We start from the raw sequence: 26185 nt of genomic DNA, 5'->3' as shown, positions 1-26185 counted from the left end.
TGAACAAAAAAAAATTTGTGCAAAAAGGAGAAAAGAATTAACAACCTGGTTTTGGATGCCTATCAAAAAGTATACCTAGCAGTCTTTATGTTAAAAAAAAAATTAAAAAAAAATCAGTAATTGGACTGGGTTTGTTGTCACTGAGGAAGGAACCTTAACCTGTAATATTCCTGGTATTTTACCTTTGAAATGATGTGCACACACATGTATTGTGGCACTTCCTCTGTGCTAAAAGATAGTTAAATGAAAGCAGAGAAAATCACACTGACACCATGTTATCACAGGAGGCCATATAAATAGCGAGCCGTAGCTTTTTCGGTCACCAGAGCAGGGACACCAGCAATTCAGAACACTGCATTACATTATGGGCCACTGGAAACTGTTCATTGGCAAATATTTTACCTATGAGCACGAAGAGTTTTGTGGGCCACTGGGTGCAATTGTATTCACAGCCAATATAAATGACTGCTTGAGGCCTGCACCAGTGGGAATTTTGCCTGTTCTCTGTGAGTCATGACCCACTTCTACTCTCTGAGATCAGGGACAGCTGCAAAAACAACTGATCCCTTCTTACTTGAAACTCTACAAATCTGAAGTCTCACCTGGAATATCTGTGTGTTTTTTTTTTTTCTTCTTTTTTTCTTTTTTCCTTGAGTATACTTGTCATTAAAATGTACTGATTGGAAAAACTTTCAATCTGTGTCTCAAAGATCCCCAATGACAGTGAGGTTTCAATAATTCGTACGAGTAGCAGGGAGTTCTGATTTGAGAATACAGATTTTAATAAACTATGGAGCAGGGACCTGAGAAAAAGACAGAAGTGGAGGACACAGTGAGCCTGTGCAAGTGAAGACTTGATCCTCTGCACACTCCTAGAAGGAAGGGTCAAGGGTGATCCCACAGAAGGGCTACCGGATCACCATTCCCAGGAATGATACAGTGCTACTGGGCCCTACTGAAACCACAAATGCCATACCGTAACAACTCCACAGCTTCCGTGAGCTTTCTAGTTGTGAGGGGTTACCGCAAAAGTAAATAAATCAACTTGATATAAAATGCTTTTTTCTTTTGTTGACAAAAAGCCCTGCCTCTCTTCCAAAATTAGCCTAACCTGGACCTCAGCCTGGAGAATATGCAGTCTAGGAGCTAGTATTGATTCTTTTTCTCTCAATAGCTTATTCCCTCACTTCAGAGTCGATCACACAGCAACCCTGTGGAGCTAGCAAAAAGCCATTGTATTGCATAGCATTTCCAGCTTCTAGAGAAAAACTGATCCCACTTACAGCCCTATAAAGAAAACCTCTTTTGGTTTCTGCAGTGATCTTATATGTATTGGTACAGAAAAGGTTCTTAACTCTGAACCATGTCTTTCTGATTACAGCAGTATCATGCTAATAACACTGAAAGCGAGCCTCTAAGTGCTCTACATAAATACAGTAACAAATAAAAGCAAATTCAGGGACTGATACAAAATATAAAGGAACACGGCCTTTTTAATACAGTGCCTCTTGAAACTCTGTGTTAGTTTTCTTACCTCTTGAGGCTCTTGACACTGAGATGCTAACACCAGGAAAGATCTTTGTGCTTGGAAAGCAGCACGTACCATCTCTGCCTGTAAGGAAAGGAGAAATATACATTAAACCTTAGCCTGTAACCTTCAGTACCTCTTTTTGGCAGCTCAAAGTCAAGTGTGACAGCTCAAATCTTTCTTGCTGCTTCTCATATAAATCACAGCAAAGCTGACTGGAAAAGGAATGTATTAAAATACTAGCTTAGCTATATATTTTTTTGGAAATCTAAGGTTAGGTTTCCTATCTTCTTCAGATAGGAAATAAAATGAGTTGATAGGCAGTCTCGGGCTTAACATGTATGAGATTAGTCATGGGAGGACTTACCTTTAACACTTTAGAGAATGTCTAGGCATTTTAATGGCAATATTTTTGCTCTGAGTGCATGATAACAACTTACTAGTGCTGAAACTTCTAACCTGCAAACTTTCTATTGCACTGTAGTCTAGCCTGTAGTGATGTTTAAGAAGAATTGAGCTTGGCATATTTGCTGAGGGACTGTGCTGTAATTCATTCCTTGCCTGTATTTCTGTGAAGACCCAAAAATCAATGACTATGAGAGATGGTGGTTGAAGATTTTGGGGCAATCTCCTCCAACAGAACTCCAGAATTTGTGTTAAAGCTGTGTCTGACAGTTTTTTTTGAACAATACACATTTTCTGTATATTATGAATGATGTATATTGATTTGAATCCAATCAGTATTCCAATATCACCTTACGCAAGTGGGTGAGTAGTGACTAGAACAAAGCATCAGCGGCACAGAAGAGAACTATTCATAAGTAGTGTATATTGCTAAATAAAACCAAGCCAAGCCAAATGCAGTTAAGTTAATCTAATATGAATGGGTATATTTATAACCACTTTGTGAAAGGGTGGGGAAGTTCATGCTGTTTTTCTTTGGGGTTTCTTCAATCTAAAAAGAAAACAAGTAAATTTTATATACAGGCCTATGTGGATGCAACTTAAAATACATAAAAGTCAGGAAATCCAAAGTTGCAGCAAAGTAAAACAGCCAAATTGTGTTTATCCATCTTAAAATGTGATGGCATGAATAAAACATTATCTGTTAGGATGAAAATCCCTGCAAGAACAGTAAAAGAGGCCCAACTTGGACAGTATTTAGGTAGAAGGTGGTGTTATGATCTGACAGGCTGAGATTTGGAAGAGGGCAATCATTTCTATAAATGGATAAAGAAATAAATTATAAGGGAAATTGTATGAGCATAAGAGACGTAACCTCTCCAGACACAGACATAAATATCATCAATAATAGCAAGGTTTAGGTATTTTTAGACATTTCAGGAGACTGACTTTTTGGTACAGAAATTTTTAAAACAACAACATGCATGGTTATTTTAAGCTTAGTTTTTGTATGTGAGGAGGATCTTGCAGAACAGCTGACCAAAAAATAATATTCTAGGAGGAAGTGATTATGAATGGATTCAGTTCTCCCAATATTGCAAGGCAGACAAAAATAAATCTATAGATTGATATTTTAGAATGGCAAGCTTTTAGAAAATAGAAAAATAATTGAATGAAGATGACTGGCCTGAGGAACGTAATGAACTGAATGAAGGAAAGAATGGATTTGCATTAATAATGGAAATAATCTATGCATGCTGGGCAGGAGGGAGAATTTGTGAGAAACGGCTACTCTCTGGGTGAATAAATGACTGAAGCAAGATACTAAGAATAAGTACAGAACCTACAAAAAGTGAGAAGAGGCCTTGATTATCAGGGAAAACTTTGTTTCAGGGATTATAAAATAAAGAAGCAAAGGGATGAAGGATAACTGCCTTGTTGAACTACGTCTAGCACAGAGAAGTAGAACAAAGCAATAGTTTTTTTGTTTGTATTTTAATTCTACTGGAACAATAAAGAAATCAAGGGATGAAGTGAGGCCATGGCAGTGACCTCAAGGGTAAGTTGGGCATCCTTACGTTGTTCTTGATGTTTAACTTAGCTACTGTTGAATAAATACTTTTCCCCAATCTTCAAGGAGTTTGATATACGTGAGGATAATTAAAGGATAACTAAGGAGAATGATGATAGGTCAATGGGAATTGCCCCAGTTGAAAGGGAAGTCAAATATCTGAATTATTGGGCCCATATCATCTTTGTTCATTACTGCAGACCTTGTTAGATGGAAGCACAAGTATAAAAGATTTTTAATACCTATCATTTACAGATAGTACCAGGTGAAAGAAGTATGTAACGATGGATTGGGCAAATATACCCAAGAAACAGGAAAAAAAAGTGTGCCAACTGCTTTCATGGGTATAAGTTTGATTTCAGCACCATACACATTGAGAAAAGATTCAAAACGAGTGATTAAAAACAGAGATGCAAATTAAAAATGAGAGAAATTGCAACGTGTTATTTTCTGTGGTTAAAATCATTACTGTTGGGGATTGTTTTGAGCTGTCAGTTTCTTAGACAAGGATAATGGACCAGATCTAGTCTATAGAGATATTACATAAAATGTTGTTGATCCTCGGGGGAAATCCTTACTTTAGGTGAAAATAATGCAAATTAGTATAAAAATTCTAGGTTAGAGAAGAAGCTGGAAAAAGTGGAGACAACAGTAGGGTACACTACAGAAGGTGTTATTTGAGAGGAGGGAAGTTGCTAGCCATGTTTCTTAGGGTTAGTTTAAAGAACCATCACTACGTTTGTTAGTGTTCTAGGAGCAAAAATTACATGTACACTCATAAAATTTGGAGGCAACACAAAGTTGTGAGGTTTAATACTATTGAGAATGGCTTACTCATCACTCGAGAAGAGTAAGATAACTTTGTTGTCACAGGTAATATGAACAGGACAAAGTTTAGCAGTTCTATCCTCCTCCTCCCCCTGCAATTTAAAACAATGCTAAATTTGGGGTGTAAACGAGGAACAGATTGATTAGAAATGCTGAAGACTGGAAAATGTAGGTAGAAAAGCTAGGGAGCCAGCTTTGTGAAAAGTGTTTATGCATTTCTGCAATGTACGTGGCAAAACATTTTCTGGTATTCCTCAAAGAACCAATGTTATTTTAAGACAGAACTTTGCAAGCTGATAAAACAGAGTATAAAACAAGAGCAAAGTTCTCTTAGATAGAGAAAATTAAGCCTGTTTTATGAATTCTTCAACATATACTGAGCTGGTAACATCAATGAGATTTGAAAAAAAATGTGTCTGTCATTTTGTTTACGCTGTATTAAATCCATGCTTTTGGGTTCCCACTGGTAACTCCTAGAGACTGAGTAGGACTTTTTTCTCCACTCAGACTACAACCTCCACTCAGATTACAATGTCACAACTGGTTTCTTGTCAGACTTTTACTTATTTTCTGCCAAAGCACTGGAATTTGATCATAGCTAGAGACAGACTGTTGGAAAATGTACAGTGATGTTCCTAAAGGACCGTCATTGCCTCATACACATGCCTTGCTCATCTGACCAACGTGAAACTATTGTTGGATGTGGCATCAGGATATACTTCTCATCCAGACAAGTATCACTCTTTTATATTTATCAGACTGTGATCAAGGCCACTTTCTCAAATTGTTTGGGAGGTGTCTCTTAGAAGTCTCCTGCTGTTAAGGGCACCTATGACATTAGTAACACTCTTGAGTTATTCCTCTGGTACACTAAAGTTGTATCACATTTTTTATTACCCCCTATTTATTGTAGGACATTGGAAACATGCAGTGGTCAGAGGACTACATACTACTGACTGTGGATACTGTATCCCCAAAGTATATCCAGCCTCAAAGGTTTTTAGCTGTATGAAAAACAAAGCACTCACATCTCACACCTTTGAATTTAAATTTTAATGAAAATACTAACACATTCTGTGTGCTTTTACAAGCACAGTTTTAGAGGACTTCTGCCACAGTTACTCCCTTCTTTCTTCAACAACATTGAAAATGGGATTCTGAGTTTTACTACATCTGAGCACGCAGTATTTCTTTCCATGCATCCCATGGAAGTATTAGAAGAGCTTCTTCTCATTATGGATGCAGTAGCTCAGTCTATCACCGTCCCAGTCCTTTCTCTGAGTCTTTGAAGTGTGACACTTCATTGCTACTTCCTTCTAGTTAGCAGGCAGGCTGTGTAACTAAGCAGACAGCATTCTTTTTTTTTTATTTTATTTTATTATAGGGAGCTGACTCTTTCATTAGACCCCCATATCCATTGAAGACTAATGAGTGAAAATGGATTTCACTCATTTCACTCAAATGGATTTTCAGAGGGGATTTTTCTCAACAGCTTGTGATACTTAGCCAAGAGATTGCCACAGAATAAATCAGCTGAAACTCTTTCAGCTATAATGAATGATAGTAATGAGGCCCGAGTGTCAAAAATGCATGGGAATCATGAGTAAATTTATCAGAGTAGACTGGAACACAAATTTGCACACATTTATCTGCAGATAGAAATGGGATATTTAGGAGCAACAGATACTTGACGTCTAAAAACTTTGCGTAATCTTTTTGGGCTTCTTAGGATTGTGCATGGATACAGCAATCATCAGACAGATTCTGCAGCTGAGGTAAGCATACCGAAGGAAGCAAATTCCTCAAAACCTTTCCTGCTTTGTTTTAGCTGCTTGTGTTAAAGGCTGGAGAAGATGGCTGTGACCGGGCCTGAATGCCACAGCTGTCTGGTATGCCATTCCCTATCAGTAAACTCAGGTGTGCTTGGTAGTTGCCTTAGGTGGTTGGTATGGTTAGAAGAGAATTTTGACGTGTTCGACGTCAGCCCAGTTCCACTCCTGTTGAAATCTGAGGCTGACTGCAGTGAGTAGTCACCTCTCCATCCCCATCACAGTCACAGCACAGACAGTCCTCTCTACAGTTAAGCCTGAAGAAGTTAATGGAGGAATCATACATATCTAGAAATCATCTTTTTAATGACAACACATTTAACCTACTCTGTCACCGTACGGTGCTAGGTTTTGATATCTCCCATAAATGACTGCTCAAAAAATTGCCAGAGGCTGTGAGAGATGTCCAAGGGCTCCGACCCATTTAACGCAGCATGAGGGTGGATTACACCCCAACTCGCACCGTTTCAGACTGTGTTGACATAGCTGCACTGAACCAGAAGCTTCAACTGCTACCAGCCTGGTTTGGGAAAGTTCAGTTCTCCAGAGCAGACATGATCTTAGGATCTGCCTCTTTCGCATTTTAAACATTTTATTCAGTCTAAGTTGCCCATCACTCTGGTATCCAAGCAGTAATGAATACAAACTTTATTTATGTGACAGCAGTTTGGCAAACTACAAGAGGAAGACTGGCACATGCATTCAGATCTCAAGTTACAAGTAAATTCAGTCTTTGGAAAAAAAAAATCAAAACTAAATAGAAGTAAGAGAAACAGACCAATGATTTCCTAATGAAATTTAGTCAATAAAATTAACCTATTGACCCGATAATATTAAATTTGACAAAGGTAATTATATTTAATAACGTATTTCCTCAGTCACAGCACTGAAAAGAAGAATGTAAATATCAGAATCCACTGAACTTCTGTTAGTGGAGAATGACACACGTGCATATATATACCCTCTGACATTACAAGTGATATTTGTAAATCAAAACACAGATATGTATATGTTTTGGATTTCTGAAACAAACTTACTGACTCTATTCTGAAACAAAATATTAAACAGGACATGGGGGAAAAGAGTGGGGATTTAGTGATCCTGAGTTTTAATCATAGTTTCTGCAGAAATAATTTTGGGTCCTTTGGGTCTAAGAGACACAGTGACTGATGGCAAGTGACATCTACAGACAGAGCTTCACTGCTGTGAGCAAATACCCCAATCTCTCTGTAAAGGGAACAGGACTGCCAGGGGAAGAGAAACAGTCTGCTTTTACATTCTGCTTCCAACAGCCTCTTCAAAGTGAAGTGGTGAAGTGGCTGGTGGCTTGAAGGGCAAGAAATGGAAAAAGAATGGAGTTTAGATTAAATATGGGGCTGCCATAGAAACTATCCAGGCCAGCTGAAGAGACAGCATTTATTTTGTACAGCTAATTGGCTGATATAGATTTATTTAAAACTGGGCCAAATGCTGACGAGTCAGTGGCAGCTCTCCAAACAGTGCACTTTATACTGGAAAAGAAAAAGGGAAGAAAGAAAAAAAAAACTGTCACCTTTCTCTTACTGGTCCATATAGAAAACAGGGTTGAAATTGTCGTAAAAATTGAAGTCAGTGGGAGATTTGCCATTGATTTTGACGGAGCCAGCCTCCACCTCAGATACTTGCTATTTTCAGACAGACCCATTTGGCTACCACCAATCATCTGTCCTGCGATTTTTATGTATTTATTTATTTATTTGTAGCGTTTTGCAGCCTCCATAGCGATGTCTATATTAGGGAATTTTTGCTAAAATTTCTCAGCATTGCTACTGCCGGTCCAGTACCAAGCTGAGGTTAGAGCAGCGCCGCTCTCTCTAGCTGTTTCTGTCTGCCAGCGTGCGAAACGCTGTGTCATGTTAACTGCATGCAGCACCAGCCAGCATTATTTATTTGTTATTTCAGAGTAGCATCTGCATCTAGGTTCACTGGTTTGACCTTTCAGTGAGCGGGGCTGTGACATAAAACACTCAGGGCTCTCACAGCTCTTATGTCTGGTGAAGCTCAGACAGTATTGGTCTTAAAGATCTTTCAGTGCTAATGACCTAAGACAGTTGGATAGTTACTGTTTGGGCTAAGCTGTTACTCACTTGTCATTTTATTTCTCTGTATTACACAAGCTGTAGAGATGTAGGGGAGTCTCACAGAGATCTCAGGGATCTGCACGTCTTGTTGACATGTGTTGACATGTGCTTTTGCCTGCACCGGCTGTAGGAACCCCAGTTATTTCTCTGATGGACTGTTTTGCCACTGAAGTCTGCTGCTAAGCATTCCCCCTCCCCATCCCCAGCAGTGGCCTTACAAGCTCTTCTCAGTGGAGGTCCAAATACGTGCTGAGGGAATATCTGAAAAGCTATGATTAACACGCTTTAGGATGGCATTCACGTGTCCCCATTTTAACAAATAAAAGTTCTAGGAACTCCAGATGCTTATCACTGTAAATTAAAAAAGCTACATCACTTGTTTAGGCATCACTTCATAAATATTCTTTTAGCAGTGTTCACTTGGCACTCTGTAAAGGACCTTATTTCCTGACTTTCTGTGTCTGAAAAATACTGAATATAAAGACTGGAGATTCATCCTTTTCTAAGAAATTGCACCGTCTTCAGCAAGAGAGCTTGGAGAAACAGGCTCATGTATTGAAATGGCGTTTTGCATGTTCTGCCTCTTGCACACTTCAGGACAACTTCTGACATTATTACCCACCTCTTCCTGCAAACAGTCCCACAGAGCTCCCTAAAAACACCTCAAAGGCTAAAAATGCCAGAATCCATCCCCTGGTAATTCACTTCCACTTGTATTGCCTTTGAAGAATCCCAGACCCAGACCAAAATGCAGTAATATGGAAGGAAGTTCATATATATGAACTATACAAGGAGTTCTATAGCAATAATTAAGGTTTCTTCTCACCTGGTGCATGCTTTGCTTTTCAGAGGTGCTAAATACCGAAAGGCCAGATTTACTTGGAGGTTGGGCCTCAGCCTCTTTGAAAGGCAAAGTAGATACTGACATGCATGTTGATGGGATTGAAAAGCTACTCTGACCTAAGGTTGTTCTTTAAACAGGACATGTACTGAAACAACAAAAAATAAACATTGCAGCCTGGAAGAACTACTTTGAGATCTTTAAACCAATCTTTTTATTGTAGCTCTGAGCTTTAGAATAAAACCCAGTTAAATAGATGAGACAAAATAGCAAAGATTGAGCTGTTTTGCAGTTCAGATTAATTGTAGAAATATATAGTTCAATTTATGGATGTCAGTAGACTAACAGAAGTGAGCAGTGACAGTGACATGGTTTAATTTCTCCCAGTGGGCTCTTCAGCATTCAGAAATCTTGCCGTATTGATCATGCAATTCAAACTGTAAAGAGGCAATACATATCTTTAGCCACATTTTATCCTCATCACTCCTGACAGCACTCCCAGCTTATTTAAAACAACATTCAAACTGCGCATTGGTTTCCCTTGTGACTTAATTCTCATTATCCACTGAACTCCTTTTTACTAGAAACTGACTGAAGAGCCAGATTCTGAGCTCATTGTTTGTTTTTTTGCTGACTACAATGAACAGCCTTCTCAGTTTCCAATCCCAGCATTTCTATACACTCAAAACAGTTGCAACCACCAACTAACAAAATAAAAGCAGGTCAGGGATGGGGTGGCAGCATGAGTGAAAAGACTGTGCATGTGCTTTTCGGAAAGAATGGGACCAAAAATTAATAAAAGACTTGCTCAAAGCCTGTAGCAACAAATGACGTCAATCAAGTACGGGAGATAAGTGTCATGGTGTGGTACTCAAAACTCAGATGAAGTTGGTTTTGTTTTTAAAAAACAACAACAAAAAACATCCATGGATACCTATTTTTCAGCTTGAAATATATGGGCTTAAATAGTGTTACAGCTCCAACAAGAAAAATCATAATTCCTCATAAAAGAAATAAGAACCACGAGCACTGGTACCAGTAAAGAGTTTTCAGTCATGAGGAGTTCATCCTGATGTTGAAAGCAGGAATGTTTTCTCTTGGCTTCTCTGTCTTAGTTTTCCTGATGGACCGAGATAGTTTCATTTGCCAGTGGTTCACTGGAAATTGCTATTGTAAGTAGTCCAGACCTCACTTTTCAGAGGTTGAGTGGCTAAGATGACCGTCACCTATGCACTCACAAACCTGGACCGCTTTTGAATCAGAGAGAAAGATAAAAGTCTGATTATCTTACCAAGGCTTCTGAAGACTTCCTCATGAACCTGGGATCTCCACCAGCTCCACGTCTCACATCATCCCTAACTGAGACACAGTCACACTGTGTGGCTGTGAGTGCAGCTGGTCCATACCTGTTATTTAGCTAACTAATTTAGTCATGTAATTGTATCACCTCATGATTTTAGCTTAAGCTGAGGCAGTGTTTTTCAACCTGTGGGGCACTTATGCCTCTAGGTCTGTAGACTTTTTGTAAGGAATCCATGGAAAACCACTGAGAAAAACAGGTTTCATGTCAGTAGGTTCAAATTTGTTCATAAAGGGCTTCATTGAAAGATTTTTAGAGGCTAACAAAATTAGCATGAGCTAGAGCATATGATCAGTTCTTATTTAGAGACTTAAAATGGCTGAAAAATCATTGTGTGCCTTGGTAAATTGCTCCAATCATTAATTACATTAATTGGTAAAAGATGCACCTTAAATCTAGTCTGAACATTGGGTATCATTCTGAATCCATATGGGAGATTAAAGAGCCTTTCACTATCAGTTGTGTTTTTTTTTTTTTTTTTTTTTAAGTGCAAGTTATCATCCAACATTTTCATGGGCAAACACGATGGAGTTTTCTTTTGGTTCCCATCGCATTTAAGGCTTCCCAGTCATACTATTCTGATCCTTTTCTTCTGATTTCTTTTTGGAATCAAAACCTCCTGTTTTACTGGGTAACCACATACAGATGTAATCCCCGCTTTAGGGGCCAACGGTTTTAGAGCCTTATCCAAAAAACGGCCCCTGATCGACTCCACTACTTTGAAACAAACATTTGGATTTAGATTTGAACTATTCCCTGTGCAAAGAAGCAAGCCCCATGAAAACAGGTTATGAAGACTGTTGACAGCCTTGACTGTTTGTGTTTCTGACTTCTTGTGCTTCTGACTGAGGAAATGCCATATGGACTGTTCTCGTTATGTATTCCCACCACCACTAGCCTAAATTTCCAGGTGTGTGTTTCTTGTGCCAGCAATACACTACTAAAGGCACAGTACTGGCCGCCATCACACATTTTTCAGAAGGGTCTGTGAGAATTTTGTGTCTTCCTGGCCTTTTTCAATAAGAGGAAAAGCAAGTGGCATTTGGTGCAATGTCAGTATCAAGAAACAAACAGCTTGATCCAGGTTTCATCAAAATTAATGGAAAAACTCCCACTCTTCCAGGGGGTGTTGGTCTATACTAGCCATGGCCATGTTCTTCATGCTTAAGAGCCATGTTTCTTGCCAACCAGGTGTCTTACAGTTAGATGAGTGCAACCAGGTCTGCACGCCACTGCACCTGACCCAATAAACCCCACTTGTTTTAAAGCCAGATCCAACCCTTAGGCCAGGAGTGAAGTCATCCCTTGGAAAAGACCAATCAAAAGTTGTAAAGCACCTAAAAATGATACTTGTTCTGGATTAACCACTTGCCTACACTGTGCACATTGTATTTCCAGCTTGCTTGTCATAATAAAGCGAATATTCTTCATTGCTTATGCTATGAATATCTTATGTTAGACATGCAAGGTGAGAAATATTACTGAATTATCATTAAAAATAAATTCTAATATTGATACATTTCCAAGGTTGCTTTTTTATTGCTGATTATTTGCTGTTGTTCTTTTTGCTTTCACTTTGATGGATGGCAGAACTGTTTTCTATGTTTAGTCTATTTCAGCAGATTATTTTCTAGACTGTAAAAAATATTTGTCATTATTCTTTTATTTATTTAATTTTGTATTTCCAGGTCCTATGGTAGCTACTTGGTTTGGTGTTTATTTCATCCACCAGAAAATAGCTATCACAGAAATGCAAAGGCAGGCTGACAGCGAGCTTCTCTTTGGGCATGTTGACATCATCCTCTCCTCTGAGCTCTAATTCAACTTTCAACACAATGCCTAAAACCACACAGCCTCTGGGCACAAAAGAACAACATGGAGAGTACACTTGTGCATTCTGTTGCCCTGTAAGCAAATTGTCTTGTTAATGAGGAATCAGCCAAATAATGGGTTTGATAGTCTGTGCTTTGATTAGGTAATATGAAGCGCAAAAGTGTTTGTTCGGTATGTCACAGACAGAATATCCGGTTCGAAGTTCAGGGCTGTGAATGTCATTGACTAATTCTTCAGCATCTTTCACAAGAAAAGGCAAGATACAGCTATGGCATGTGTAATAACTACTCTTTGGAAGAAATGGGAACGCTATAATTTTTTAACTTTGCTGATGGGCCAAACTGGAGCTGCACTTTGCAGAGTGTGAATATAAAGATAACTTGTAAAAGATACCTCATTAAAGATAACTCCTGCCTTCAGATGTCTGTCTGTATTCACATGGACTGTGCCTGGAAGGAGCAGAGGAGAATGTCATAGTGTTTGAGTAATAGATAAAGAAAAGGAAACCTTTGTGGGTATGTGCATACAAACAGCATTTCCATAGCGTGAACACTGCTTCCTCTGCTCACAATGGAAACAGATCAGTGGATGCACACAGAGAATCCCTACAGGTGGGATACAGTTCTGTTAATTGCTGCTCCCCTGGCATGTTGTTTGCATGGTCATACAGGTAATTGAGTTGTATCTTCACTCTCTCCCCGTAAGGAACAAGCTAACCAACAGCCTTTGTATTCCTGAGTGCTTCAATCTATGCTACATGATGTAGTTGGTTGTCTGTCTGAGCTCTGCATTTCAGCAGCTGGAATTTGATGGTAGAGGGGAGGAGAAAGATGTCAATGTTTCTCTGGTTTACCTTTCCAAGCTAAATAGCTTGGATGAGAGAAAAGGGAATATAACTGAATCACCCAGTCAATCTGTTCTTTGAACTGCTGGGGTTTGGAGATTAGAGGATTCTTACAAATAAACAATAATAAAAAGGCAAGTATTAGTGCATGTGTTTGACAGGGAGGCTGTAATTCTTCTCTGTTCCATATCACATGAAATACTATAATATGGAAATTTTATGTTATCTGTCTTTTTCTTGTAGAACTAGTACATTCTCTTCTTATCATTATGTCTCATCTGGTACATTGTTCGAACTCGAGCCAAAGTGTCCCATCACTTGAGATACCACAAAAACAAAAACAATGCATAGAAGCTCATCATAAACACATCACAAAAACCTGTTCTTACTCTTCTGAAATCCTGCTTGCTATGCTTTGTCATGGCAAAGAGCCCACCAAATCTGCCTGCCCAGTGTTCCCACTGGGACACACTCTGAAGGTAGACTGTCTTCCTCAGGCAGCTCGCCATCATCCTCAGCACATTTTCTGTAGCGGTGGATGCATCAGGGCAAATAATGAAAGGACTTGTATCTCTGTGGTCTAGCAATCATCCACTGCTATCATATCTGCTGGTTACGAGGGAACTGTCTATGCTGTAGGCCCGCAGTCTATGTTTTACTGCTTTTGAATTCCCTCATTTTGAGAGAAGAATGGTCCAGTGTTGGCACACATGGTCCATCAGCTTCAGGGCTGTTCTAACCTGTAATAGTTGGTGACAGCCTCCGAGGCACTGGTATGTCAGGCCAAGGACAGCTGGTTGGCAGCAATCCTGGCCATGCTCACTATTCAGCAACTTCACATGCTCTGTCGTTATGGCACAGACAGCATACAGGTCCTTCATAAACTCTGCGCCTCTAGGGGCATTTCTGTATGCCACAGAAACACCCATATAATCACCACATTTTTATCCCACAGTGATAGAACAGGAAAGGGATCTCGTCCTAGCCATTAAGGATAATTTGTTTTCAGTAGACTACGTAAAAAGGCTAGCCATTTTATCTGTCGTTTAAAAAGTGGTTAGTTTCTTTCATGAAGTTGACCTCAGAGCTTCAGCATTGTACTGTAATTTGAATGAGAAATATGTTGCTCTCAAGACTGAGTCTAAGCAGAACACTTCTTTGATAAACTAATCTTTGTAAAATCCACTGTGCTGCATGGAGCCAGGAGCTAGCTGTTAGTTTTCTTTTTTATTTTTGTTCTCTTTCAATAGACTATTTCAGCATGCTGAAAGAACAGGCGTGGGGCGCACAACAGATACGAGTTATGGCTGTGTTCTTCCTTTCATCAGAAACACAAACCGCACAATCCCTACAGCAATCAGCACGAAACACATCATGTTAAATCCCTTATATCTGTAGCATAATATAAAGTCTCTCTTTCACTCATATTACCATTCTGGTCAGTCAGGTATGTGAGGTTTTCTAGGCAACAGGTGTTTTCTGAAATAAAATACAACCTTCCCTTCAGCTAATTATGTGGCAGAGACAGCAGCTGCAAGTATAATGCTGAGGACACATGGTCTATAAGACACCCAGAAGAAAAATACTCCTTGTTCCACTTGTTAAGGTAAAGCACAGATGTTGCTGCAGTGATAAGTATGAGCATAAGGCATCCACGGTCTGCTTCGTGCTGTAAATTCGGGATCTAAGATTTCAGAATATTTAATAGGCTGCAATCAGAATCACCAGTTCCTTTATGTAAAGGAAAGTCATTTATGTATAATCTTGTAGTCCTAATACTTGCTCCTTATTATGGTTTGCATTACACTATCATCAACAATATGCTGGGGACTATCCACAGACATGGCAGATAAATTATACATATTATTTTATATGGACTCAATTATAAATGTCAAATAGTGACAAATGTGCAAATTAATACATTTACTGATTTAAACATTTATAGATACTGTAAATTACAGAGGGTTTAGTCATTTACAATGTTAAATGTGAACTTTTTCATTGCTTTGTGTTGGGGTGCAGTGCCAAGGCTACTTCTGTATATTGGTTTTAAACTGTTGAGAAATCAACTGCAAAATAATGGTGCTTAATGAACTTCATGACCAAGGCTAGGACAGATCCTTCCAGGGATCTGTTCTCTGCTCTGTTAGGTGTATAGGGATTGTTTCCCCAGTTTATTAATTTTCCTCTTATTTATTTTAAGAGCAAAGTACATACATAGCAGCTTATAGAATAGCTGTTAATGTAAAAAGACTTTTTTACGTATAATTTCCTTTTACAAAAAAAAAAGGAAATCCAGCATTTCCTTAAAAACACAGGGATCCTCTAGAACCACCCATTCTCCTTACTCCCTCTAGATCTTCAGGCCTAACCAGCTCAGAATCTCTACCCTACTCACAAGAACTTGTAACACCATAGACAAAACACAGTTCAGACAGTTCACAGCTCTTGCTCTGTGAACAAACTGCTTGCTTTGGCTGTCTTGCAAAGTACTTATGCTGTCCTTTCAATCCCAGCAGCTTGCAGGGCTGCATGCTTTTCTGGCTGCACTGCTTGTTACGCGGGGCAGCAGCTGCAAGGAACTGGGAAATCATGAACACACATGGAGATGGGCCTGACTGCAGGGATCCATTAGATAATGTCAAAAGCTTCACACTCAGACCTAGCTCAAACTGACCCTGTGGGTATCTTTTGTGGGTGTTTTTTTGGCAAAACCTATACTGGTAAGCTTTGGGAACTGTGGTAAAATGAGTCCATATTTGTCCTTCTACCACCAAGTTTACAGACGGCAGGCTTAAAAATAAAATGAAAAAAAAAAAATAAATTAATTTCATCATTTCTTCCTATTGTTTGTTGCTCAATTGCTGACTCATGTTCTTAACTACATTCCTGTTCTGCAAAGGAACCTTAGCAGCCAACAGGACAATTCAAATTGCTTGCAACTGAGAACATTGATATATTTTGCATGCTATAATCTTAAGCCTTTGGTGCTGTAGAAGAGGGGCAGCCTCTTATGAATCCAGAAGTCCTTCCCCAACCAAATGCCCTCAGTGTGTTATGCCTGTGTTTTCAAGGACTAATCATTCAGAGAACTGCTGTTAAAATTCTCCTCTACTCAGCAATCAAGGCTGGTCCCGCAGTTTCCAAGACTTGTACATTTATACCGTGGGTGGAAAATTTGAGTAATACTCACATGTGTCTTCACATCACCTTCAAGAATCTTGCTGTACCTGAGAAACTCAGCAACACTTCCATTCAGCAGCCTATCAAACGCTTCGACATAGGGTGCTATGCCTGCAGGAGAAGAGCATTCCCTTATAATGGGCTCAAAAAGCACATCATGTATACAGCTTCTATATTCTTCCTGTGTAGTACATGGAGGAGAAATACCATAGAACCAGGGAAAATTGCTTTGACTTAATTTCTGCTTTACTCGCTGATTTGTGCAATTGGTGAAAATCAGTGAAAAATGATGCATAATGATTGTTTTTCTAAATAGAAAGAAAGAAAAACAAACCACCTGCTCCAGGGTATAACCTGGCAAGGAGCATGAAGGGAATTGTCTTTGTATACTGTAAGTAAGAAGCCTCTTTTATATTAAAATAACAGGTGCTATAGTAAATATTTCCCAGCCCTTCAAAGGCCTACTGGCCCGACAAGGGTGATTGTCATAACAAAATCGTATTACTGTACATAAAACAAATACCATCCCCTAAAAAGAATCTGCTCTTTACTGAACTACTATTTTTATACCATACACCCATTCCTGCAACTCACTGTATTGTTTGGCAGTCATTTACAAGTTATTTGATTGCCAGCAAGGTAGAGTCTTGTCAAACGACTGGCAGTCAATTGATGCAGTGAGATGTGGTATTGTAATTTCCTTACTTTGTTGTGTGACCTTATAAAACTGTCCTCGAAGAAGGAAGGCTCAAAGAGTTCTTGTAGCTAGCACATCCCCCTGATTATGTATGTGCTATATATACTGACGGAGGAGTAAAGATGCTGTGTTCTGTATGGTATACAGAGCAGTTTCCTGATCGAGCGGACAATCAGAAGACTAGGATGAGACTCAGTTTCTTACGTAACTAGCTTTCTACATGGCTTTATGTGATAATGTTTAAGATAGCAAAAGTAATCTTTCCTTGGATGCTTTCCAGCCCACTCCTTCCTCCCTGACATATCGTCAAGTCTATGCCTCAGAACCTGTACCAGGTCCAGCATGAGCAATGCATGTGTGAATTTATGGCATCTGTAGGATCTGAGAGACCAAGGTTAATATTCTTCCCAGCCTCTCTCCCTCCTTAATGAAGCCTAAAGGCTGCTCTGAAGAGGTACCAGGCTTTCTCCAGAGAGTTTGCTTTAACCTTTTGGCACTATATGACAATTGTGTCCAAATTCATAATCTTGAAAGCCCTCTTTATTTCATAAGAGTCATCTGGCTCCTTGACAGAAAAAAGAAAGGCTTTGGCAATTGGAGTTTGCAATGGCCTGTGTGAAAAAAAAACACACTGTAGTTAGACAGCTAGGCGGGATTTCAAGGCTCCTTTTGTTCCCTTGATGTCACTCACCTTTAATTCTGAGGAATTTCTGGGCTTTCTTCCATATTAAGTGTTTGTGTGTAAACCCCTCGAATGACCTAGTGTACAAAAGGTTTTAGTTGTGGAGATGCTTTCCAAAGCCCATTTGCCTTCTTTGTCAAAATCTGTGTGTGTCTCCAAGAGAATCATTGTAACCTTTTCCTTTAGATCAGACTTCTAAATAGCAGTTCACCAAATGGCAATTGTGCTATGCAAAACTAGAAAGCAACTGTGCTATTTTTTGCTATTCAATACAGCTAACTCCCAGGAGAATTTACTATAGTGGGCTGCGCAGAACAATTGAATGATTTGTTTGCAATCTTGTCATTGTAGGAAACAAGTAAAGGTACATTCCTCCCATGCTCCCCACTATTTTGTTGTTTCCAAAAATGTATTAATAAACAAGGCAAGCTTGCTTTTTGTAATGCTTCCAGTTATGGAATGGTCTTTTAGTGGGAGGGGGCACGGTAGAAGAAAGCAGCATATCTGTTTCCTCTACAAACTTTAAAAATGTCACACTCTTTGGCATAGAGTCAGTTTTAAAGTAGGAAAAGAAAGAGAGACCTGTTCTGTAAGACTGATGGCTCTGCAATTGCTGTGGAGACTGACTGAACCTCTCCCGAGACACAGTAATGCAGGCATAGAGAATTACGTTTGTGGCAGTCTGTGTGCATCCATCATCCAAACTGAAGAACTGCTGCTGTCCTTCCTACCTGCATCAGCAACAGCTGGTTCCCGAGTCCCCAGGTGAGCCAGCTCAGCCTGGAGATGTGGTACAGGCTGGGAAGTGCCCCGTGGTGCCGCTCATATCAGTTTCTGCTGCTGTTTCTCCCAGCGGGTGTGTTTTATAATCTCATTCCTACAATATTCATCAGTCGGTTTCTTCTGAGGATCTGGATTTAAGGCTCTGCTCCCCTTGGGGGGGTGTGAAGTTCTTCACCTTATCCAGCCCTTAGGCTAGGGCAAGGATATAGTAATTTTCATGAGGGTACCTGACATGGTGAGTTGATCTCTTTTTGTAATAGCAGCCCTGATTCTGCAATTCTGAGCTCTGGATTAGTACAGAGATTCACCCAAATGGGTTCGTTATAGGATTGCCTATGTTTTTAAGAAAATGTGAGCTTCCCTCTGGTGATTGATTTATTTGATAACTTGTACATGGATTGTGTTTCTCCATGAGCTTGCTAAGGTTTACTAGCTGTCTAGATGTTCTCCAGACTGTACACATTTTATCACTGAAGCTTACACTGACCAGCCAGCTCATCTGCTCTGGGAAGCCTGCTGGAAGCTGCCACAGAAACGCACTGCTTGAAGTCAGCTGCTCCACAGCAACTGGCAGCATGTAGGCCTACGGCACAGGGAGCTGGGGGAAGGTCCCTCACATATCTTGCTGGGCGAGGGCTGGCATACAGTTGTGATAAAGCAGCTGACATCCAGTAGCTTGCTTCTGCCAGTAAAGAAGATGCCAGCCACTTGTACAGCAGCTGAGCCCACACTGGGATGCGCTCTGCTCTGGAGAAGGCAGGGAAGGGCTGAGGAATATGGAAAGTGAAGGACATGAAGTTAAGAAAGGGATATATGCAGGGACTGTGGGTAAAAAAAAACAAAACAAAACAACCAAAAAATAACAGCTCTTGAGAAAGGAAAGGGTACATCTATTCAGTCAACATCAGAATTGACGCATTTATAAGGTTATTTAGCCTGTTAGTTGCAGGAACAACAAAAATAAAAAGGGAGTAAAAAATATGATTTGGTGGTATGACGTGAATAAATGAAGACATTTCTTTCATGTATCTCCAATGCAGTGCTTGGGAGATCCACTTGAGAAGGGACAGCTCAAGAGAGATCAAAGTAAGGCCAAGGATGTGTAGCAGCCCTTAGTGAGCAAGTGCTTATGAACAAACTCCTATTTGAGTAAGGATGTTAATCAATTAAATGATGCTGGTCTGCACTGTGAAATTCAGAGAGTTGGAAAATAAACTCGGTGTTTATATCAGTGACTTCAGGAATATTTATGCTGTAAATTTTTGGGTTGTCTCATTTCTACTGCTAACTGGGCTCAAGCAGACATTTTCATCTTGTGAGTTATCTACAATATAAATGCTAAAATGGAAAGTGCAATAAAGCTTGAAATATGGAGGGTATATTTAAGAGACGAGACAAATCATGCATTTTCTAGGCTATTTCAATTTATAATCATGCTTAGAAGAAAAACACCTGCTCTTCTTACAAGCTGACTTTTAACAACAGAAGGAGGTGGTACCTCAAAAAAGCAGACTTACTTCCATTGACACCGTTAATGGCATCACACTCCATTCCACCAGAGCTATGTGAATCTGAAAATAGTGATTCAAGTCGAGTCACTGCCTTCTCCAGTCTCTCCATCAAGCCATGAGTCTCTGCCATTCTGAAAAAAATCATTCAGGACAAAAACAGGGTTAGAAGAATATCCACGCTTCATGTCACGGTTCTGCTCATCTGGTGGCTTTATCAGCTTTCATGGCAAAGCTCATGGGTTTTAAATATTGTCCTTCTGGCTTATAAACAGTTGCAGGGAAGCAGCTGACATTGGGGGACTTGCTCCTGTGACAAGAAGGGATACGATCAGTGGTCATCCCATGGTTTTCATTGTAAATAGCAGATACAAACCACTGCTGTGTAGCTCTGGGCAGCCTGCATTTGGGCAGTTTGTGAAAAACATATGTGGATGCTCCTAATCAGGTACTGAGATGCCTCTAGTGTTTATAAATGTATTTGGTAGAAACTTATCCCTACAGCGATTTGCATCAGCCATTTACTGGGGCAAAAATACAGACTTAATTAATACTTGACTGGAACCCAGACCTTAAACATATACCTCCTGATTTTTCTAAAGGTATGTGCTGAAATTTGTCTGGGTCTTTCATGTTTTGCCGTAAGATTTAGTCACTTTATTAAATGACTACACAAGAAGCCACAAAGGTTTCCTCTTTGTTCTTCTGATGTGATTTCCTATCACTTAATTTTTTTTTCCTTATGAAAGTACCTGATATGAATCAGTGTTTCTCAAGCTTTTTAAATCGAGCACTAATTAACCTTTGGGAAAAAAAAAAAAAAAAAAAAAGCCAAGAAAAGCCAGGGCCTACTTATACAGTGCTGCAACAGTAATTCTTGATGAAAAATGAAACAGAAACGTGGCTAAATTTTGAACAACTCACACATCCTTACATTGCCCCACAATGTGATTATCTGTTTTCTTCCATGCCAGGAAGTGTAGGCACTGACACTTTTGAACACCGGCCAGCATCTCAGGGAACACAGCGCTCTACGCACTACAGACTGAGAAACAGTTACATAAGCGAAGAGAAAGCTATGTTTAACCCCCCCGGTGTTTCATATAGCGAGCTGAACATCCATGTTCCTCACTTAAGGTTGTGTTTTATTCTGCTGAGCGACGTGCAGCAAGGGGCTGGTGGTGACCTTGATGAATGTGATCCTCGTGGGCAGCTCAAGCAGAGCTCCCACATGAAGGCTTGTGTCCCCTGCCCAGCTCGAGGGTGGTGTGGAAGTGGGGACCACGGGGGAATCGGCATCCCCAGACAGGGGAAGCTGGCAGGTAGCAGCTCTGTGGTCCCTGCCCTGTCTCTGTCAGGCACTGGACATCGGTGTTTGGCTTGTACAGTCAGAAAGGTTAGGCATGCCTGGAATATATGTGTAAATGCATCAGCTGCTAATGAACAGCCTGTTAAAAGTGATGGTATTGTTGAGGTAGCCAAGGGTAATACTGGATTGCAATAACCTGTGCAACGCTGCGCAGCACTAGCAACCAAAGCAGGCAACAGTGCTTCACCGTCCCCTTACCCTGGGGAGAAAATCTAAATGTTATTATTTAAAGTAGGGTAATATAAAAAGAGGACTTTTGTTTTCCAAATCAGTATTAATAATCCTAAAGAATATAAATAATCATTTTTATTTTGAAAATTTAAATGTGAGAGAAGCTACTAGGATTCTGGAAACACATGCAGAGCTCTCTCAGTGAGTCATGCCCTCTGTCAAACAAGGTGGGACCTTCAGATTTTACCCTATAAATATAAGGGGGTGTGAATTTGACCTAAGAGCGGAACAGAAGATTTTACAATGAGAAAGTCTCAGGAGAACCATTCTCATGAGAAAGTTTTGTCTGGAGTTTATGCTTTTTTTTTTTTTTTTTTTTTTTTCTTTTCTATTTACATTAAATAAAAAAGCAAACCCCCAAAGGGGGATGACATTAAGCATTGTGCATATAAACACTGTCCAAAATTCAGAGGGGGGTCTCTTCTGCTTATATTGAAAATGTACTCTGTTCTGTTTGAAAAATCAATGAATTCTCAAAAACAAACAAACAAACAACAACAACAACAACAACAAAAAAACTTTTTGTAAGGTTGCAGGTATCTTGGCAAGGGGTGATATGAAGGTGTCAAGAGAGCTTCTGAAACATGTAAACTTTTCTGAGACTATTAAACCTTTTCTTAAAACAAAGCACTCTTATTCCTCAAAAGTATTATGGGCATATTCTTTTCACATTGTACTCTACTATGTATAGGCTTAAAAACATGCCTGTTTTAAAAGTTATGTTTTAAAGTAGTCTAAAGTCAGGCTGGTCTAATGAAGCATACTAACAGTCAATTCTTTTCATTAGTATTTCAAAGTATATTTCCAGTACGTTTCCTGTTTGTCTTTACTTGAAGACATGGTCTGGCTGGTAACTACGTTAGCTTCCATCTGCCCTAAAAGTTTAATTGATGACATGCACAGAACTTCTTTGGAAGAGCTGCTCCTTGTTTGCCTCTTTAGCCTGCTTTTGCCTGTCAAAGGATCCAACTCTGACTTGACTACATGCACTTGGACTAATCTTACAAACAAACAGCAATGGATCAGACTTGTAATGCTCCACCCAAGAAAGTGCCCTCTGTAAGATGCTGAAAATATGGGTTACGGTGTCAGAAGCTCAAGGGAATGACTTGATTTAATAACCCCATGGACATTTTTATCCATGTGTGCAGGATACGTGCAGTTATCCTGTGTAGGAATAAAGTACAAGTACACTTTTGCCATTACTATATATAAGACTTAAAGAGTAAATTGGTCATACATCCAATAACCTTACATTTACACTTTGCTTTACCATCAGCCAGCTAGGTTTCTTGCAAACAAGACTGACATTAATGTTACTGATCCGAAGTAAAGACTCCACTGAGCAATAGCATGACAAATCTCTCGAGCCATTCTCAGCCTAAACATTGACATCTTTGCCTGTACTTGGGGATTCACATATCTGACTCATATTAGGACAGCCTTCAGCATTTTCTTGGCCTGTATTCAGAGTCCCTCTGATTAGTTATCATTCCACACTCCACCGTGCGTGGTGAAACCGATACTACAAACCCACAGCTCAAAAGGAGTCAGAACACAAGTGGTACAGCTTGACTCCACGAAGATACTGTCTGTGTGATGTAGCATCAGAGCTTATGTTATAAATAAATAATAAGACCAGTCTATTTACAGTGCCAGATAAAATCTTTGCATGTTAATAAAAAGTAAAGAGGATGTAAATACATCTGTGGGATGCCTCCACTTCCATAAAGCACAGTTTTACATCAGGACAGATTCTCTATCTTGTTTCCACCAGGATTTTAGTTAAAGCTTTGATCTTGATGTGGATTATCAAGGTTAATCATATACCTTTCCATGGAGCTGATGCTGACTACCTGTAAGGAGTTAAGAACAACACTGCTTCAACTCCAGCGTGATCCTGGGTGGAGAAGCACAATGTTCTTCACTGAAAATAAGGTCGGCTAAGAGCTAGGAAAGGTGTTAAATCACATCTAATGATAATTACTTAAATGTTGGCATTACTAACTGTCTCTTGAACACAAAAAATAAGGAGGATCCGTAGAAATGCCCAGTTTACTGTTGGTGGTATCTTTTCTGGGGGTGCTACAGGCATGTGGCAATACAGCCACCTGTCATTTCTTCCCCCCCAAGAAGTGAGGAGGAGCACAATGAAGACCAAAAAGTAGACTTTTTATAGACAGGCCCTGGGAGAACAGCACTGCTTTTCTCCCTAGTTTGGCATCTGTCTTAAAGCACCATTTATCAATTATCAGGGGAAAAAACTAGTCAATAGACTAAATTGCCTGACACATCCATCCCAAATAGCAGTCAAACTGGAAGCCAAAACATACAGGTACTATGCTTGTTATCACTGCTTGTAACTTACGGCAGAAGACCATATTGCTCTGTGTCAAGGAGATACAAGCTGTAATGAGCCCAAAGGGAAAAACAGGCTAGAAGCATAAGGGAAAAAAATAAACAAAAGAGATGATGACTTGTCAGGCATGTAAAAATGACAGGTTTGAACACAGGAATGGTGCCACCCTGTAAAGTATGGTATTCTGACAAACGTCATCAAAAGATAGTATGAGATTTCATTGTTTGTTTTTATTCCTAGTATTCTTTCAATTTAGAAGAAAAAGAAGTGATTTGTTCTTTTTTCTTTTTTTTTTTTTTTCTTTCTAAGAACCAGTCCTTTCAAATCCACTTGGCATCTGAAAAAATGAAGCCTGACCTGACTCATTCTCATCATCCGAGATGCTACAGGTTAGATTTTGCGTTTCTTCTCTATTCCAAAGAAGGGCAGTTGCCTACACAGGCAGCAATTTGGTATTTTTATTGTATCTAGCATTCCTACACTGCTTGAAAAAACACAATCTTATTCTTGAAAGTACAGCAGCCAGTACTTGTGCTTTCTCTCATAGTCTTAATAAATTGCTACTGAGATATGCAATAAACAAAATATATGAAACCCCAGACTGCCAGCTGGTACTGTCTTGAAGCCAGTTTCGAGTATCTTATAGATCCAAAATGCTGTCTCCTCTCAGTTCTTCTGCACAATATGTATCAAGGGAGGGGAAATGCATACACATTCTTGAACATCCCCTCAGATAACAAAAACATCTTACAGCACTTTATTTCTGAAAAAGTAGAAAGAAAAAAAAAAAAAAAAGGCAGTTTGAGGCACAGCTGGCTGGCTTTCCTGCACTGTCATTCAAATGTGTGTACCAGCTCCAAGCCGAGTTAAGCAGGCAGCCTTTTTGCTACCTGGGGCATCAGAGCCAAATCCCCGCGGCACACCATTCTAGTCCAAACGATGAAAACCTATGGGCTTGGCATCTCAGGGGCTGCTCATTCCCAGGAGGAACTCAGACGCAGCCTGTTATCAGCTGCGTGGCCAGCTATTTGGGTTATTGCCATAAATGATTTTGGGTGGAGACTGCAGAGCAAGGGAGCATTGGTTAGAAGAAAGTGTGTTGGTAGACAGAAACGTTACCTTGTATGGCTCGTGTTTTGTTTCCCATTAGCTGTATGGGAGGAATGTAAACAGAGGCTTGTCAAAGTGATGTCAAATTGTATTAAACCAGAAGACCTCTCAGAAAAGGCCTGCATGAGGAGAATGATTCAGGGGACAAATTAGAGCTTTTGGTGACCCTTTTTTCTTGTTTTGTCCCTAGATCTGCTACAAGCTCCTTTGTAAAGCTCTCACGTATAGGTTGAATTTCTCTTATTTTTTCCCAGTAAAAGATATAATATTGTATATTTAATGGTTCTTAGAATTCTGAAAACTTTTGGGTTTCGGTTAAAAGGGACAAAAGCTGGAAGAGTGGACAAAAACGGGTGACATCAGCCTTTTGTGGTTGGTTGTGCCATTTTGACTGATTAGTTGGTTTGAAGTCTTGGCTGGCTCTAGCATATTCATCATAAAACACTTCTGCCTGTAGCTCAATGTATGTGTTAAAACCATTAATATACTAGAAATGAGTCTGTTGCTATGTGCAAAAGTGTGCTACCTACATTACCTTGTCTGTAGACTTCTGTCTTTAGAATACCCTTTGTGTTATTAAAGGATTATTTTTTGTTAGCAAAAAAATATTTTTGTGTAGAAGAGGAAAAAGCAGGTTCATGCTGTCCCTCCTCCATTTAACTAAGTTTTTCCTTTGGCTTTATGCTATTGGTACCACAAAACACACTTTTCTGCTTATCTTCTGGCTCTTCCCCTGCTTCTCTCTCTCCCAGCGATCAAGCTGTTGTCTACAAAAATAAACAGGCAGGAGAGGAATGGAGCATTTTTGTATCCCACTATTTTAAAAATATTACAGAACTGCTTTGTAAAATAATCTCTATTTTGACAAGTACCCCTAAGACTGTTGACGTACTTTATATTTCTTATCACAACCCATTTTAGTCCCATAATTACGGGTGAGCAATTGCACGTGTCAAGCTGTGTGCTTACAAGTCAATGTAATAATAGCATGGACCGTGGTTAGGCCTCTGATAATGTAATATGAATTCTTTAAAATATGTCATGTGTTCATGTATGTGTTTAGTACCTCCTGGAATATCAGTTCACTGCTAATTATATGTAAGTT

General features: G+C 39.6%; 1 protein-coding gene across 1 annotated transcript in view; it reads right to left on the bottom strand.

Annotated features, from left to right (window-relative positions):
- CAP2 (cyclase associated actin cytoskeleton regulatory protein 2) overlaps positions 1-26185 on the bottom strand; it is a 63838-nt gene that overhangs the window by 32266 nt on the left and 5387 nt on the right. The window contains exons 2-4 of the mRNA XM_084508390.1: positions 20021-20145; positions 16352-16452; positions 1535-1612 (exon numbers count right to left, since the gene is read on the bottom strand). Coding sequence (XP_084364516.1) covers positions 1535-1612; positions 16352-16452; positions 20021-20144 — 303 coding nt within the window. The 5' untranslated portion in view covers position 20145. The remainder of the gene's footprint in view (positions 1-1534; positions 1613-16351; positions 16453-20020; positions 20146-26185) is intronic.

The sequence above is a fragment of the Aythya ferina genome (genome assembly GCF_964211825.1).
Source record: "Aythya ferina genome assembly, chromosome: 2".
Classification (NCBI taxonomy): Eukaryota; Metazoa; Chordata; class Aves; order Anseriformes; family Anatidae; genus Aythya; species Aythya ferina.
This window is presented reverse-complemented; position numbering and strand designations above follow the sequence as displayed.